Source organism: Chlamydotis macqueenii, chromosome 1 (genome assembly GCF_036417535.1).
Source record: "Chlamydotis macqueenii isolate bChlMac1 chromosome 1, bChlMac1.mat, whole genome shotgun sequence".
Lineage (NCBI taxonomy): Eukaryota > Metazoa > Chordata > Aves > Otidiformes > Otididae > Chlamydotis > Chlamydotis macqueenii.
This window is the reverse complement of record NC_141556.1, coordinates 160,567,687-160,585,271: the sequence shown is the minus strand read 5'-3', so window position 1 is coordinate 160,585,271 and position 17,585 is coordinate 160,567,687. Positions and strand designations below refer to the sequence as shown.

At 43.7% G+C, this 17,585-nt stretch overlaps 1 protein-coding gene across 1 annotated transcript in view; it reads right to left on the bottom strand.

Moving 5' to 3' along the window:
* The window catches only part of ABCC4 (ATP binding cassette subfamily C member 4 (PEL blood group)), a 157,041-nt gene extending 141,700 nt beyond the window's left edge, over positions 1-15,341 (bottom strand). The window contains exons 1-2 of the mRNA XM_086771389.1: positions 15,209-15,341; positions 1,463-1,573 (exon numbers count right to left, since the gene is read on the bottom strand). Coding sequence (XP_086627515.1) covers positions 1,463-1,573; positions 15,209-15,282 — 185 coding nt within the window. The 5' untranslated portion in view covers positions 15,283-15,341. The remainder of the gene's footprint in view (positions 1-1,462; positions 1,574-15,208) is intronic.
* Positions 15,342-17,585: the final 2,244 nt, after the last annotated feature.

Below are 17,585 nucleotides of genomic sequence, written 5' to 3'. Positions count from 1 at the left end.
GACTAGGGACTAAACTCAGGCAGCATGGAGCATCCTTATCTTCTTAGAAGCTCTGTGCTTCACCAGAAAGGCTGTGATGCACAACCCTTTCTCATGTCTTGCCCTTTATTTTTCCATCACGTGCTTCGACAAGGACGAGCTTACATGGCACAAGAGCAGAGGGAACTGTCTGCTGCAGTTTTGTCACTTAACGCTCCAGACGTCTCTCTGAAGGCAAGGATTACAGCAGCACAGTGACAAAGATCTTTGCATTACCACACGTCTGCCCACAAGTAGGGCACAATCTGTTCACATTAAAATCAAAGACAATAATAACAAGCATGATTTTAACAAGAAAATATCAGAACTTCAGAAGACTTCTTAAAGCACGCTGTTGTCAGACAGGATACTCTCCCTTGCTTCTGGAGGCTAAATATTTTCTGCCAGACCCTCTGACCTTTCTAGTTTGAGGGCTGAATCGAGTCTAAGACATGAAAGCCAAATTATTTTGCAGACAAATTTGAAGCATACAGTATGGATAAGATTTTTGTTGTTGTTGTTGTTACAAGGATTACAGAGTTATTGTCTAAATGCTTCAAAATAAGAATTGAAACTGTGTAGATTCTGTGGGGTTTGTTGGCCCAAGAGGCCACTTCCTTAGGTGGCTATTTATGAATTATATTCTCTGCCTCTTGGCCAAGTACACTAAGGAATTAAAAAACACTTTTTTTTTTTTCTGTTTTGCATGCTGTATTTTCTACCACTTCCTGACTCATGGAAAGTGCGTGCGTTTACTGTAAGAATCATTGGAAAGAGTTCACCTTCCTCCACAGCAAATTCCCTGAACTGCTTCATGACACAACCATGGAATTTGGCAAAGCTCTACAGATACAGAGATGTTAAAAGCAGCATTCCTATAAGCTGACTCTTTTTCTTTAATTAAGTCATCCAGAGCAGGATGATGTAAGACCTAGTCACAAACTTTCATTTCTGGATTCTTTTTACTTCCTGAGGAGTCTCTCATCCCAATCAAATTATTGGGAAAGCAGATTTGCAGTTTGTGCTCAAAACCAAAAACAACAAAGAAAAACCCTGTAACTTTTCTCCACTTCTATACAGAGAAATTTTAAGTTTCCTTAGCTATTCCACCACAGGCCAGAAGACTCACATTAATTTATTCAGGGTTACTCCAGTAACAACTGATGAAATGTCTTCTTTTCCAAGCATTCTGCAAAGTGTATAATTGATTATAAATGACATAATGTAAATACGCTAATGCATTTTCATTATGTATAACTTGAAAAAATTAAAATGCTTCCATGGTAAACAAATTCTAAATATCAGTCTCAGCTCTTCAGCACATTTTTCACAGTAGACCTTGTTAAACTTTACAGGAATCTCTTCTAATTTTAGAATAGGAACAAGACTCTGGTCTTCACCAGTAGAAACATAATGAAAAAAACCCAATTATTTTTCTCCTTACCACTGCAATTCCTCTCCAAGCTTCTCTGAGGAATCTTCTGGTAGCACTTTATACATATCATCTTCTTCAAGCTTCCGTTTATGGCCAAGAATAAATAAGGGATTCAACCACCTATTTAAATACAAATTATTAATAAACTGATAAGCAGACCAAAGGAGGAATACCTTTACATATTAATTTAATTCTTTTACCCCTTTCTTCCCTCCTCTTCTCCTGCACCACTGAACATCCATACATTTTACTCTATTTTTCTCCTACCTAAGAATTAAGTCACCCCCATTTTACAAATGGGAAAGCATTTCCCATTTCCTAAAGCTGTTTATGCCCCATACCATCTTACTCCCAGGCATCCAGACAGCTAGCACAACTCTTCTTGGCCTTAAGGCAACTGTTTTCTTACAGTGTTCCCTTATATTTAAAGAAAATTAGCATTCCTTTAAATATCCAGGAAAAAACAGAACTTAATCTCACTATTAAAATATTAATGGAGTTGTAAATAAAATTGTAATATATATTAAAACACATTGTTTTTGTAACTAGTGTGACTATTCAATTACATGAGGAAAAAACTAACCACTGTTCAACTACCACCTTGACAAATATTAAAGGTCAGTAATTTAAAGACAACCACTCAAATGTAAAAATGGGTAAATAACAGATTATTACTAGAATTGCTCTTACCCATGTTTGGCAATATAAACAAAAAGCATGCTGTCACAGTGTGTAGGCTCAAAAAAGGCACACATTGTGTAACAGCTCAGTGTCCTTGTGAACAGATTTTTTTTAAAACTCAGTATTCCATGCGAGCACTTTGAAAACAAATTGTGCTAACACTACTGTAAGTCTGCTGGAAAAATGTAATATTTTGTTAGACCAAATAATACTTCCAGGGAACAGTAAGAGTAGGTTCTATCCACCTAGATCCTTCTTCAAGCCTGAAACATAGGTCAAGGAGGTCCAAACAGTTTCAGCTGTGCTCCACAGAGCAGACAGATGCATGGCCGAAAGCACAAAACTGACCAGGTTGTTCCTAAGATGGAGCAAAAGAGAACTATGCCTCTGAAACAGCCATGGCTTAGTGGGAACAGGGCAGTTTGGGAACCTGCTGTTTGACACTTGGATTGCCTCCATACCGAATCCATGACACTTGGTTTCCAGCAGAAATGTGGATTTTGGCTCTCAGGCTTGTTCCCTAAAAGTGCTTTCTCAGTTGGTCAACACGATCAGAACCAAGAGGTCAGGGATGGACTTGTTTTGGAAAAATACCTCTTGCACTCAGGGGAAGGTGTTTGATGTTAATTGCCTGTGAAAGTTCGTAAGGGCTGTGTAGTTTCTGATGCTTAATTGTTCCCTGACTTTACCAACACCATTTTTACAAGAGCACCTGGAGCACTAGGTGAAGTGTATTCTTTTCTGGAAGGCCTACATGTGAGAATTCAGAACTGGGAGGATTTACAATGAGGGCATTTGTTTATTCAGAACCACAACAGCTTTGCATTTCTTGCTCGGGCATGTTCCACTTAAAATTTTGTATACACTGGCTTACAATAAGTTCGTTGATTAGTTTTAGAGAGGGTGGAAGGGCAGGCCAAACGCTAAAAGAAGAGGCTCGAAAGTTTCTTCAAAGATAGCACTGTCACAAAAACCTTTTTCAGAGGCTCTACGGCACAACTGCATGTAACAAATGGGATGAATAGTGTTCTTCCCTCACTGCTTAGCGTGTTAGTACAGTGTTTGTGTGACTCATTCAAAGATTAAGTCTCTGTCCTTAGAGTAGGATCGTTGATGCCTAACAGCCCTTTTTAAACTCTTGGAGTCAGTACTGAAGATCTGTAAATTTGAGCTGTTAAGTCCTCAATGTATGCTAAAGGAACAATTAGAAACAGAAAGTACTTGTGAGACAGGTCTGCTGCTTAGACTGTATGGTCAAATAGCATCAGGGCCCAAATGAAGGCCACAACTTCCCTACAGCCCCTGACAAAACCTCTCAAAGATCTATTGATCCAACCCCCAGAAGAGCTTCTGCCTGTTTTGATGCAATGAAATCTGCTCCATTGAAACATTTCTTCTTCGGCCTCAGTTCTTGCTGCCAACCATAGGTAAAACACAGACATGAGGCAAATAACCTCAAAGCCATTCAAACAATTTCTGTCTGCTCCATTTGCTCCAGGACAGACAGTTATGGGAAAGATCTGCAGACTTCAGCTGACTCACGAGGCCGATACCAAGTGTTCCTCCTCTTGGAACATCAGTATTAGCCTAGTGTACTCCATAAACAAGTCACAAGTCTCCTGATAGAGAAGGACAGAGAACAAGCTATCTTCCCCAACTCCTTTAGCATGAGAATCAGGATGAGGCAGTCCTTTCAGGAAAATACAGGGATAAACCCTTCTCAGATCTATGGAAGTGGTTACAAGATTCCACTAGTGACTGCTGCCAAGGTGGTGGAAAAAGAAGCCGTTCTGATTTTTAACAAGGAGCATAAATAGCATATTTATTACGGAATCACAGGATGGCTGAGGTTGGTTAGAAGGGGCCTCTGGAGGCCATGTGATCCAAACCCCTGCTCAAGCAGGACAGCCTAGAGTCGATTACCAAGACAGCGTCCAGACAGATTTTGAAGATCTCCAAGGAGGGAGACTCCACAACCTCCCAGGGCAACCTGTGCTAGTGCTCAGTCACTCTCACAGTGAAAAAGTGTTTCCTGATGTTCAGGGGGAACCTTCTGTGTTTCAGTTTGTGCCCATTGCCTCTGGTCCTGTCACTGGGCACCACTGAGCACCACCTGGCTCCCTCTCCTTTGTAGCCTCTCTTCAGGTATTCACACACAGTGATGAGATGCCTCGGAGCCTTCTCTTCTCTGGGCTGAACAGTCCCAGCTCTCTCAGCCTCTCCTCATAGGAGAGATGCTCCAGGCCCTTCACCACCTTCACAGCCCTTCGCTGGACTCTTTCCAGTATGTCCATGTCTGCCTTGTACTGGGGAGCCCAGAACTGGACTCAGGACTCCAGGCGTGGCCCCACCAGTGCTGAACAGTGCTGTCTGTTATTGGCACGCAGCAGAACGCACAGAGGAAAAGAAAAGACTAAGAGTATTGCTTTATTTTTAAAAGTGTATATTTTTAATGTTACTCTGTAGAACATCATTTCTTTACTTACACTTTTCAAAACACAGTGAAAAACCACAACCAGGCCACAGGAAGAAGAGTGCTTCTTTTGAGGGCGACTGCTCTGTCCCAATCCCAGTTTGGTTCAGCGTTACAGCCAACAGCTGCAGAAAGTGTTGACCACAGCCGTAGCATAGTCTACTTGCAAAGTATTCAGGTGAAAGATAGCGGTCTCAAGTCTACAGGACTGCTAGAGTCATCTAGCTTATCCTTTGTCCTTAAACTCTCAAAAAAAACAACCTTACTGAGTTCTTACGGTTTGTAGCAAATCCTTTCCTTCCCCCCATTTCCACATCAACCACGTATACTGGCAGAACTACCAGTAACACCACAAGACCTTGGTGTAGTGTACTACGAGATTGATTTTCCAAATTTAGTAGAAGATGGAGATAGTAGCGCAGAGTAAACACTGCCAAAAATCAAGGTTTTCAGACTATAAGTTCTAGTGAGACCCAGCACAAATTCAGGGCTGCTGAACATTTTTCCGTTAGTTGAAACTATAATTTTAAAACCAGCAATATATTGCACTACAGTCTCTATGTTAACATTAAAGAAGGCAAGGAAAAACAATCCAGATTATGTAGAAAACTGTGGTAACCCGTTTTGTGACTCACTTATTATAATGGACAACATGGCAAAGACTCAGTACAAGTCCGCATGTTTCTGCAGAATTAGGAAAAAAATGCATAAAAAAGAAACAAAAATTTAAAAGTCACCCTTTGTTGAGCTTTCTGACTATTCTCCCCCAAAATACTGATCTTCAAGAGCTAAGGCTATGAAAGTCTTAAGAGTACAAAAGCTACTTGAAGATCTTCAGAAGAATGTTAAAATTTCTCTTTTCAAATTTCAAATTACGCTTAGTCCTTGAACAGCTTTTAGCCCAAGAACGAGGTCTTGTATTTGTCTACTGCAAATTCTCAGTATGGCCAGAACAGTTCAAGTTTCACCATCTCACTGACGCATCCTGAACTTCACACACTGGAAGGTCTGCTCTCAGACAAAACACTTAGCAGATGTTCATATTCAGTCATTAAAGCAAAAAAAAAATTCCACCAGGATGCCACAGGCAGATTACGCTCCAAGGAAATCACTGCACTTAGAGCAGAATTGAGACCAACCTGTTTCACACAGCCTGCTGTTACTCGAGTCACACACTCCTAACAAGCAAATAAACCAAGTCTTATCTCGCCTGAAGGCTCAGTTAAATTAAGAGAGTGGTTTAAGAGGACTATTAAAGGAAACTAGCAAATAAGGCAATGGCCTACATAAAGAACATCCCTGAAACCTCAACTTACCCATAAAGGAAGACTATTTGTTAGAATGGTATGTCTTTTGTCCAGAGACCAGTTAACACTGATCTCTTCAAGGGGACATAAAAAAAAAAAAAAAAAAAAAAAGGGCCACAGAAAAGTAGAATTTGTTACGAGTACAGAAACTATGCAAACTGCATTATTCTTCAATAAAAAAGCTAAAATAATAAACAAAATTAAAGATGGCCTAGAGAAATGGAGGAAATACACAGACAGTGTACTGTCCTCTACTCCTCTTACTACTCCTCTTATCCCAAACATGGATATAAAATGGACTTGCTACCAATCTATTGCCTGAAGAAAGAGAGAAGCAACATGGTGAGAACAGGCTTGCACCTCAATCCCACATTTTTGTATTTCCTTCTGCAGAAGTTGTTCAGCTTAGATAAAAATAGGACCCCTTAGTCATTGTCTTCTCTTTCCCCAGGTACCTTCCTATTTGCTAAGAATTTTGGATAATTATTTGGTTCTTACATATCATCTCATTTCAGTGACTCCTTCAAAACACAGGGTTCACATGATGCCTTTCAAAGAGCTTAGCCCAAATTTTTGCTAGCATGAATTACACATAAAAATGTGAATATCTGGAAGAATCCAGAGTACCTTCTGTTCTGCTGGGAATGCCTCTGTTTTATCAAGGCGATTAACTGATCAAAGACATCAGTCTGGAAAGAAGCCCAGAATTAGTCCCTGTCACTGCCAGAATACCGATGTCACCAGGAATAAAGATTAAAAAGTAAATTACAAAAAAAAAAAAAAAAAAAAAAAAATCACTCTGTAACTTCATGCGAATCCAAGAGATAACCAACTGCAAAACAGTAACACACTGCTCTGACCCTAAAAAGCTTTCCACCTCTACAGTAGAACCTTGGGCACTGATAAAAAAAGAAAGTGATTCATTTCTGAACCAGCAGATACACAAAGACCGTAATATAAACATTAACTTCCTGCATTTCCCTGCTCCCAGGGACATTACACACCCTGTAGCATTACAACACAGGCAACCAGCCACAGTTTACTTGGTTGTTCAGGAAAGTGCAATTTTTACCAGTGTAAATTAGAACAACTCCACCAGTATTTTGGAAAGCCTCTAAGGCTGGCAGATAAAGCTAAGACAGACAGCGTTTTCTTACCCTCATAGGAGAAGTGAGACCTTGAGGGGCGGTCTCAAGCCATCTCCTTCCTCATGGAGACAGCACGTAAGAGAATCAGACCCTGCTATCTGAAAGGGCTGTGATGCAATCAGAAGAGTCATGCTACTGTTTCATATGTGAAATAAAATTTCCTAAATGAGAAAGCTTTTAAATTAGGTTTGCTAGCATCCCAGAAGAATTTCCTTTCAGCCAAGGAATACATTACAGATAGGTACATTAAACTAACAGCAGCGTCCAGCTCGACTGGTTCATTAACCCAGGGACAGGACCTGCTGTACCTCTGGATTTATATCGTGTCCTGCGTGCAAACGCTCAAAAAAGCGCCATTCTCGCACTGCAGAGCGGGCTCACAGAGCTTTCCAGAAACCCATGCATATACTGCAAGTTCTTCATGATCTGAGAAAGTCAGTCACAAAACACCAGCCAAGAAGCATTTGCAATTGCATTACCAAGTCGGCACAAACGAAAAATATCCCAAGATCAAAGGATGTGTCTGTTGGGGCCCTGGGCACACTCACAAGCTTCAATTGCCCTGGCCAGCCTCAGGACAGTCACACCATAGTTGGTCACGAACATATGACAGTACCTTCTTCTGTGCAAGTGCAAAATTTTGCTCTCACCAGTTTCATAAAAGCGCTCGCTTTATCGCTGGCCAAGTCAGAAAAATCAGACTACGTGGATTACTTTTCTAACTAGAAAAATCTATTCTTTTTGCCCTTCTTTATTTGTAATTATAAGCAAAAGTTTAACTTACGGGTAACTTTACAGCACCCAGTCAAAGCCACATCCTGTATACTTTCATCAACTAATTCCTTAAGGAGGTGGTTTCCGAACTGCATTTTCCCCATTCCTCTTAAGCCTATTTGTGCATTACATTACAAGCATCATCTGTTTACACTCAACATCCAGTTATTTCTCAACAGTTGCACAGGAGAGTCTTTGTTTACTCAAATTCTTCCATAACACTAGGATTTCATCTCCTTGAGCAGCTTGGAAGCACTATTTAAACTACTAAGCTGCAAAGTAACACGTTATTTCTTTCTCTTTAATCACGTACTTTGGAGCTGGTTCTTTGTAAAATAAATGGGGTTTTCTCATGGGACCTTTTGGCTATAAATCCACGTGGATATACCTTCCATGGCTTACCCCAGGTGTCTACCTGCTATGTCGTACGGTTCATTACCCATCTTCATGACTGGAAGTTCTACACCAGCAGTGCAAATCCAACCCTGTTATGTGCTCGCTCTCAGTCTGGAGGAGCACTGCCGGGATGGGATGTATGGACAGATGGACACACACTGACAGTCTCCAGTGTTATTTTGCAAGAACTCATAAATATCACCATAACATTTTGTAGTCATCATGTGATTACTTTTTTTTTTTAAACAGTATTTTTTCACAGGCTCACCCACTCTCTTCAGTAAGCTGCCTTTTCACACTTCCCCAGTTGCAGTCATCTACAATTAATAAAATAAACAGAATAAATTCTGGTATTTCTTCAGATGATTTTCAAGGGGTGTTTTGGTTGCAACTTCCCTCCCTGGCTTACTGCAGCACAAGCAGCAGATTTTCTCATTGCTTACAGTAGGAAAAACCAGGAATACAATGAAATTACTTCAAAGCCATATTAACTGAAAAACACCCTTCAGGCTTCCAGTTCCAACGCCAGACTGTATTAACCTTTGATACTCAGCTTCACCTCACCTTCCAAGCTGTTGCTTTTCCACAGCACAGTACAAGCAGCTAAGTTGCTGAACATCCACTTTCTGATGCTGACAGTAACTCAATTGGTATTTGATTGCACTTATTGCGGGCTATTTCCGTGCTGTTCATCTACGCTGCATCAGCCAGGTACAAGATATCTGATTATTCTAACATACTTCCTGATATCCCAGATGGCAAGAAGTACAAACAGGGTGAGGAAAGGAGGTTAGGGAAAAAAAAAAACAAAAACCACATACTGCAGCTAACGTTTTCTGCAAGGCCTGGAAGCAGGGAATGGAGGAGCAGCATCACCTGTACCCGCGGCATTCCAAAGACTATATAATTAAAATACTGATTCCATACCCAGCATACGTATGCCAAGAAGACTATCCAAATTACCAAAGATTTGATGAAAGGTCTGAAGATTATACCTTATAATAATAAATTTTAGTACAAGCTATTTATTCATGTAGGGCCTAAGTAATTAAACAGAGCAAAGAGAAAATAGTTCTTCGATTCTGCAAAAAAGAATTGGTCATCCAAACAAGTTTCTAATATCAGGTTAGTTACTGCTGAGACAACTTAGTTGGAGTGAGCAGTTTCATCATCATTTGAAAAATGCACCCAAAAACTGTGTTATCGCTTACATACATGTTCAATAGAAAAAAGCAACCAACAACAAAAAAAAGGCTCAAACTCTGAAAGTAAACTAAAGCAGAAAGTCTAGTTGAGAATAATGGTCTCTGATTTCAATTTCCAAAAGAAAAGGCAAATGCTAAAACCTAACGGTAGCAATTTCCATATTAACTTCCTTTACGACAAGTAATGGAAATATAAAAAATTAAATCACTTTTTGAGTTCACACTGGTCTTACAAGTGATTGGGTGCCAGGGATTTAAAAAAAAAAAAAAAATCATTATTGGATCATTGGTCTTTTTAAGCTTCCACTCTCAAAATCTAACTGTGTTATCTCCCACTTCCACTCAAGGCCCTGAAGAATCTTCTAAAGTGGGGGAAAAAATTGGTTTTTGGAAAAAAAGAAAAAAAAAAAAAAACCAGCACAACATACTCCGAATTTTGAAGTTCTGCAAGAATTATAAGAGGGACATGTTCTCTCATAAATGATACAGCATGCTTTATGTAAGGCATTCCAAAGGTAAATAGCCGCCGTGTTTCATTATGCTCACCACAGTTTATCTAATCGTGTATCTAAGCACAGATATTTACTGTAGATAGCAAACGCTAACATTCCAATAGTTTCTACACAGTTGCCATAGTTGATATAATCTATTTAGCACTCTTTACCCACATATTTTGACTTTAGTAGTTCATTAAATGATGATTTTCAAACGGTATTTTCTTCTGCGTAACACAGCTACCTTGCAATAAAACAAGCAAAACTCACAAATGAATGCAGTAGTTCAAGAGACTGAGAGATTCAAATTTGACTGCAAGATATGAAATATCTGATAAATGAACAAGGCATTATCTTTTTTAAAAGTCGTATGTATTATGCTCAGCCTTCTTTCAATCAGAAGGAAAAAAGAAGCAAGTGTGATTTCATTCTTTGAGTATTGAAAATATGTTCTCTGTTTATCTGTGCTGAAGATGCTTACATATTTCTTCAGTTTCTTGCAGTACCATAATCATCCTGCGCCGTAAGTACAAAAAATAACTTAAAATTAGCTACCTCAGAGATCTTTATTAAGTGGCACTTTGGGAGCCATCACCATCACCAATTTCAGGCATTCCAGTGGGAATTCACTAGATATCGGGCAAGATCCCAGGCAAATCGCTGATGCTGCTTGATATTTTCATTTGTTACCTGAAGTAAATTTTAAATCCTCACAGGCAAATCTATTCACTGACACAGTAAGGGACACGGATCAGTTGTAACAGTGGCACTGCTGGACTCCGGTTGGAACTTCCAGGGAAGGTGATGATTGCTTTGCCTAACTTCTGTCAATGCAAGGCAAGATAAGCTTTTGAAGAGAGCCAAGCCACAGAACTAAGATGCAGATGACACTCCGGCCTACCCTGAAGTCTGGCTAAATCAGTCAGTGGCCCTTCCGACTGCAAGCTATGGAGAAGAGAGGAGGAAAAAGCTTTGGGAAGCATGTAGTTATTTACACTGACACAAGAGAGGTGCATGACGTGACTGCATTTGGTCAAACAGCTGTAATATTGTGCAGTCGCCACCAAAAATCTTCAGACTTACATGTCTGTGCTCACGCTTAAATCCAAAGGTAAAGATTTTTTTTTTTTTAACTCTTCTCCTACTACACGCCAAGTCAGAGCCGTGAAGATTATTAAAGCACATGCTTAATAAGCTAAGAACAATGCTGTCAGACACTAACAGGTAATGATAAACCACCCGTTTATTCTTCCAAATCGTAACTGTGCACATGCCTTGGAGCAAGTTTTCAGTTTATGTTTTAATGCTGTTATTGTAGTGGTAACTGCCACACGACAAGTGATGATGTAAAAAAGCATCCAACCTTTGGATACTGACAGCGTCCACTCCTCCAAAGGAGCTGAGAACTTGTCACAGTGAGTGTGAGACAAATAATTACTATTATTATTAAAAATAAATAATAAATATATGAAATTTCTCAGGACTTTAATTTATTTTACTTCTCTGAACAAGAACACTGGACACCCTTTCCAGGGTGCTCCACCTTGCCCTCCCCTTCTCATGTTATTAATGGGTCAAAAGTTATCCAGTTTTTAAAAAATTTAATCATAGCTCATATTTTGTAACTTTCCATTGAAGTAGATTCAATGTCTGAACAATAGAATGCATAAAAATTCAACTGCTGTATAGCTAGAACATCTTTGATGAGTCAAGGGAGCAAATATAAATACACCTGCTACTTAATCTACTTAATGAATATGCAAGCTGAAAGATGGGTTAATATTTAGAAAAAATAAATACTCTTTACTGTGTATAGTTATTAATTTAATTACCTCCACCCTCCACAGCAGGGGAAAAAAAAAATATGTGAAAGTGCTATTCTCAGCTGCATAAAGTACAGTGTATAAGGTTTTTTAAACTCCAAACACTTTCTACAACGGAATAGCTGTTTAATCACAGAAAACACTGGACTGAATTTTCTTTCTTGGACTAACTTAAAAAAGAAAGCAAATCCTCCATCCTTCAAAGCCCCCATTCTCACCAGCAAGCTGAGCCAGCAATAAAAGATTAAAACAGAAAAAAAAACCCAAAACAAACAAACAAACAAAAAAACAAAAAACCCCAAAAACATATATTAAGTAAATCAGAAATATACCCAAGTACTGCTAACTCTGTAACTGAACTACCAGCCAGAGTTTAAAGTTAAGCTTGGTGAGCATGGGAACTTGTGACTCTGAAGGTCAATAGTTACAGTAATATCCAGAACAACAATTTGGGCTTTGATAATCCTATGTTAACATAGATAATTCAGTGAGGGTCATGGAAAACAATATTTTGCCACTGCCCTGATCTTCATACTTTCTGTCATGGTTTTTTTTTTTTTCTCTTGTAACATCCAGACTAACATTACACAAGGGGTGCATTAGAAAAATAACAATATTCACACACAACGCTCCTCTTTCCCACAGAGGTACTATTAGAGCGTATAATGTTCGTCAAGCTCATACTTGTCAAAGACACAACCCAAAAGCAAGAAGACAAGCTTTGAACAATGAGAGAAGCATATGTCTTCAGCCTACACACTCATTACCTTAATTTTACAATTCAATGAAAACATGACTTCTTTTCTCCTGTGAGTTCGATCCTGTTTCTGCCAGGCAATAATTTCAGCTTTGCTTCTGCACCACTGGCAACAAATGAGAGGGTCCTTCCTTACAATGGCAAAATTGCACTTTTGGAGCGAAACGTAAATAAAATAAAAATAAGAAGAACCCTTGCCCAGCTGCCTGCAATGCCCTGCCTTCTACACGCATTGACAACAAGCAGCCAGCACCTGGGATTTGGAAGGCAGGGCAAGCACGCTCGAGCTACAGTGGTGGTTGCTACTACTGCCAGGATGGTCCTCCTCAAGCACTGGTTTTCCAGTTCTCCGCCTGAAAACATCTCAGAACATCCTGTGCAAGACAGCGGTTAAAAGGAAGCAGTGCCAAAGCAGTACTCATACAGCTGTCAAACGCTATACGCTTTGTAGAAAGGAAAAACAGTTCTTAAAGCTACCCTTAAAGTTAGCATTATAGCTAATAAAGGTGTTTTAATACTTCCTTGATTTTACATAAAACAGTATTAACTTGCAGAAAAGTAAAAAAAAGAAAAATAAGATCCTGCTTATTCAATTTAAGCCACTGCAGATATCAATTCCTTTGAAATTTTCATTAAGAAAATACTAAATCTTTCTGAATAGTAAATAACAAGGATATACTGGTATTTTTTATGATTCCATGCAGTAAAAGTAAGAAAAGAGACTTTAAACAGCTATTTCCACTGCTGTGAATCATACTGCTATGACAGCCTGACAAACAGAACATAGGGCAACTTCTACAGCTTTTCATACTCTCTTAAACTCTTTTATTAGGGCACAAGCCCTACCGTTATACGCTACCACCTCATTGCAAAGCATGAGGTCCCCATCCACCTCTAGACTTCCAGCAGGCCTGCCATCTCACAAGCACAGGCTTCCACCTCCTCTACCCTCTGCACCATAAAAACCTACAAACACGTTTGGGGTAAAAGGAACCTTTCAGATGCTTGCCTAAAACCTGGGAAATTTAAGGTACTTTGCTGTTGAACACTTGACTGTAATACATGGAGATCGATACAAAAGGCCTGGAAGCAGTCAGAAAACTACCTACGAGCACTGCACACTTCCTTTTTCATGTCTAGCCAGGTTGTTTTTGGCAGAACTACCAGTAACACCACAAGATCCCAGTATGGGAAAGAGAAAAGACCAGAAGCAGCCCTGGAATGCTACGTGGCCAACCGAGGTTCATCCCATTCTGTCTGGATTTCCTCGCAAAGTTACTTCCAGCATGGGAACTCCTGGTGTCAAAGAAGAAATTACAAATCAAAATGCTGAACACAGGGAGTTCTGTACAAGCATATAACATGGTTTTCTGGGTTTTTTTTTTAGTTCTTTTTGCACAGACTACCTCTGAGGACATATCCTTGACTGCAAATCTGTTCAGCTGAAGTTTATCGGGGCTTTTAAGATCCCACTACCTTCCCAAAGGTACACCTGCTCACAGTCGCTTATAGGACCCAAGAGTTTTTTTCACTTGTGTTTCAGAGGCTTCCAAAAAAAAAAAAAAAAAAAAAGAGCATCAGGAGCCATGCCCTCTCTTCCTTCCCCCTTCTCCACCACCTAACACAGCACGCGTGTCCTGGCTCAGGCCGTAGCAGGTGAAGCAGCGTTAGCGCTACCTCCGTAACGGCTCTCTTCCAAAGGGGATCTGTTAAGACAGACAAGGTTGACGCTGTCCCATTTCACTTTGCACGTGTTTTCCTACCGTGTTTCACGGCAACTAAACTGCTGAGCTGCAATTCCTCGCTGCTTGGAGTAACTATACATCACTAGGACAGCAAGGTCCCCCCTAATAAGAGAAGAAGTAGGCTTTGCTGGTGAGCTGGTCCCCTAAAACTTTGTGGCGACAGAGTAAGACCCCCGTGCCTTCGCTCCGCGACACCCTGAACACCACCCCCTGAGCCACTGCAGCCGACCGCAGCTGCAACGTGGACGTGGGCAGCCTCACGCCGGGAAACCCCCGCGGCTGCCGAGTGGCCGAGAAACCACCTCACTCCCGGAGAGGGGGAAAGCCCCACGCCGAAAGCGAGATGAGCAACACCTGCCCGCGATCCGTTATGCAAGCGGGGAAACGGAGCAAAGCCAGGGAGCAGCCCTCGCAATCCGCTCCCGGGCCGGGGGATCCGGACGAGGAGGCAGCGAACGCTCCCGCCCTCCCCGAGGGAACCCGAGCTCCAAGGGGGGCGACCGGGGCCGCGCTCGGCGGGGCCCGTTCTCGAAGCGGGCCGGGGGCCGCGTTCAGAGCGGGGCCGGCGATTACCACCCGCCCGCGGGCTTCACCTCAGGCGACCTCGCCCCGCCTTCGCCGCGCTTCCCGCAGCCGCCGGCGTGCGAGGGGCTGCCCCGGCCGGCAGGGCTGACACGCCGGGCCGCAGCCGCGGCCACACAGTCACTGCCGGCAGCCGGCGGAGGAGCGCAGGCAGCCGCAACCCCCCTCTCCTCCCTCCCCGCTCGCCGCCCGGACCCTGCCGGGAGCCGGGCGGCAGTGTGAGCCGGGCGGGCCCTTCGCCGAGCTTCAGCATCCCCCGGCCACCGGCCGGGCCCGGCGGCCAGGCGAGGCGAGCGGCGCCTTCCCCGCCGGGCGCCCCGGCGCCGCACCTCGCAGCGCCGCTGCCCTCCCCCCTCGGCCGGGCGCTCACCAGAAGAAGAGCCGGGAGCAGAGGTTGGCATCCCGCAGCGGGTTGGGCTTCTCTTCGCGGGGCACCGCTTCCATGCTGCCCCAAACCCACCCACCCGCCCGGCAGCGGCGGCGGCCAGGACACAAGGACCAAAAGCGACTTCCCACTCCGGCAGCCGCCGCCGCCGTGCCGCCGGCCGGCGCTGTTTCCGGCACAGCCGGCACCTCCCGCCCGCCGCAGGACGCCTCCTGCCGGCCCGGCTCCCCCGCGGCGCCCGCCCCAGCGCCGAGGCTGAGGCGCCCGGAGGCCGCGCTGGGGCGGGAGCCGCCCCTCAACCGCGCCTCCCCCGAGAGCCGCCCGGTTCCCCGCGGCTGGGGTGGTGGGGTGGGGCGGGGGGGGGAGGTTGGGAAGGGGGAGGCCGCCCCGCTCCGAGGAGACACAGGCGCCGGCCGTTGGTCGCCTCAGCGCGAGGGGAGGAGGCGGCCGGGAGCAGGGGCGGCCCGCTGTTCCCCCCCGGGTTTCTCGCCCATGTGTGCTCCTCGCATCTCCTCCACGCACGCAACACCGAGCAAGGCGCCCGGGCGCCTTTTTGGGGAGCAAAACACGTGACGAGCGAGAGGCGAGTCCAGCTTCAGGAGGCCAAACACCGCCAGAAATGCTTGCTGTCACCTCTCCTTCCCGGGTGCCGTGGAAACTTATGTTAAGAAGTAAAAATATTCCTCGTCGCCTGACAATGTTTAGGAGAGCTTGGTGGTACAAAGTAAAGTCGTAACTTAATTCCAGGAGATGGTGCATGACAGAGATCCTTGAAGAAATTCTCAAAAGTTCAGCAGGTGATCACAATACTCTTCTCCAGTACTGTCCTGGTGGCCTCCCGTGGGGAGTATGACCAAAAAGAGCAGAGGAAACTGCAAGAGACCTAAGAAAACAGGAATGCGGGACACATATCTGAAGTAACCAAAGAACTGTTCATCTCAATGGAAAAATAATTGGCACAATGGGTCTCTGCCACACTGTTATTTCTCCGCAGCCTCAGAATCACAGGTTGGCAGAGGTTGGAAGGGGCTTCTGGAGGTCATGTAGTCCAACCTCCCTACTCAAGCAGGACAACCTAGAGACAGTTGCCAGGACCATGTCCAGACAGATTGTGAAGATCTCCGAGGTCTCCACAACCTCCCAGGGCAACCTGTGCTGTTGCTCGGTCACCCTCACAGTGAAAAAGTGTTTCCTGATGTTCAGAGGGAACCTCCTGTGTTTCAGTTCGTGCCCATTGCCTCTGGTCCTGTCACTGGGCACTGCTGAGCACAGCCTGGCTCCCTCCTCTTTGCACCCTCCGTTCAGGTATTTACACACACTGATGAGATGCCCCTGAGCGTTCTCTTCTCCAGGCTGAAAGGTTCCAGCCCTCCCAGCCTCTCCTCATAGGAGAGATGCTCCAGGCCCTTCATCACCTTCATGGCTGTTCACGGGACTCTCTCCAATATGTCCATGTCTGTCTTTTACTGGGGAGCCCAGAACTGGACTCAGGACTCCAGGTGTGGCCTTGCCAGTGCTAAGTAGAGGGGAAGGTTCGCCTCTCTTGACCTGCTGGCAACGCTCCTCCTAATGCAGCCCAGGACACCGTTAGCCTCTTTTGCCACAAGGACACATTTTTTACTCATGTTCAGCTTAGTGTCCACCAGGACCCCCAGGTCTTTTTCTGGCAAGCTGCTTTCCAGCTGGTCAGCCCCCAGCATGTACTGATGCCTGGGGTTGTTCTTTCCTAGGTGCAGGACTTTGCATTTTCATTTTCTGTATGCCATGAGGTTCCTGTCAGCCCATTTCTCCAGCCTCTCCAGGTCCCTCTGGATGGCAGCACAACTCTCTGGTGTATCAGCCTCTCCTCTCAGTTTTGTATCATCAGCAAACTTGCTGAGGGTGCACTCTGCCCTGCCATCCAGATAATTTATGTAGATTTTTGGACAGTTTTGGACCCAGTGTTGACCCCTACTGTACACCGCTAGTTACTCACCTCCAACTGGACTTTGTACAACTGATCACAACCCCAGTCTCCTAGACTGCTTCCCCCTCCAGCTGAGCCAGCTGCAAGACAGGCACCATTCTTATGTTCTGTTTATTCATCTCACGCCCCCAGTAGCAACCAGCTCCATCTCTTCTCACTAAAATGCATTGCCAGTGAAACAGTTAACAGGGCTGGCATCTGACTTTCATTATAGGCATCGGAGTTGACACGTTGTTGAGATAAAAGAGGGGTAGGGTATGAACTGCACATATTATTGAAGAAACAGCATCAGTTCATGCTTGCAAGAATGTCATAATAACCCTAAGTCAGACAGATCAAGCTTAAGCTTGCTGTCAGTGAACGCTGACAGGACTGGCAACAGCACGCGCTGCTTGA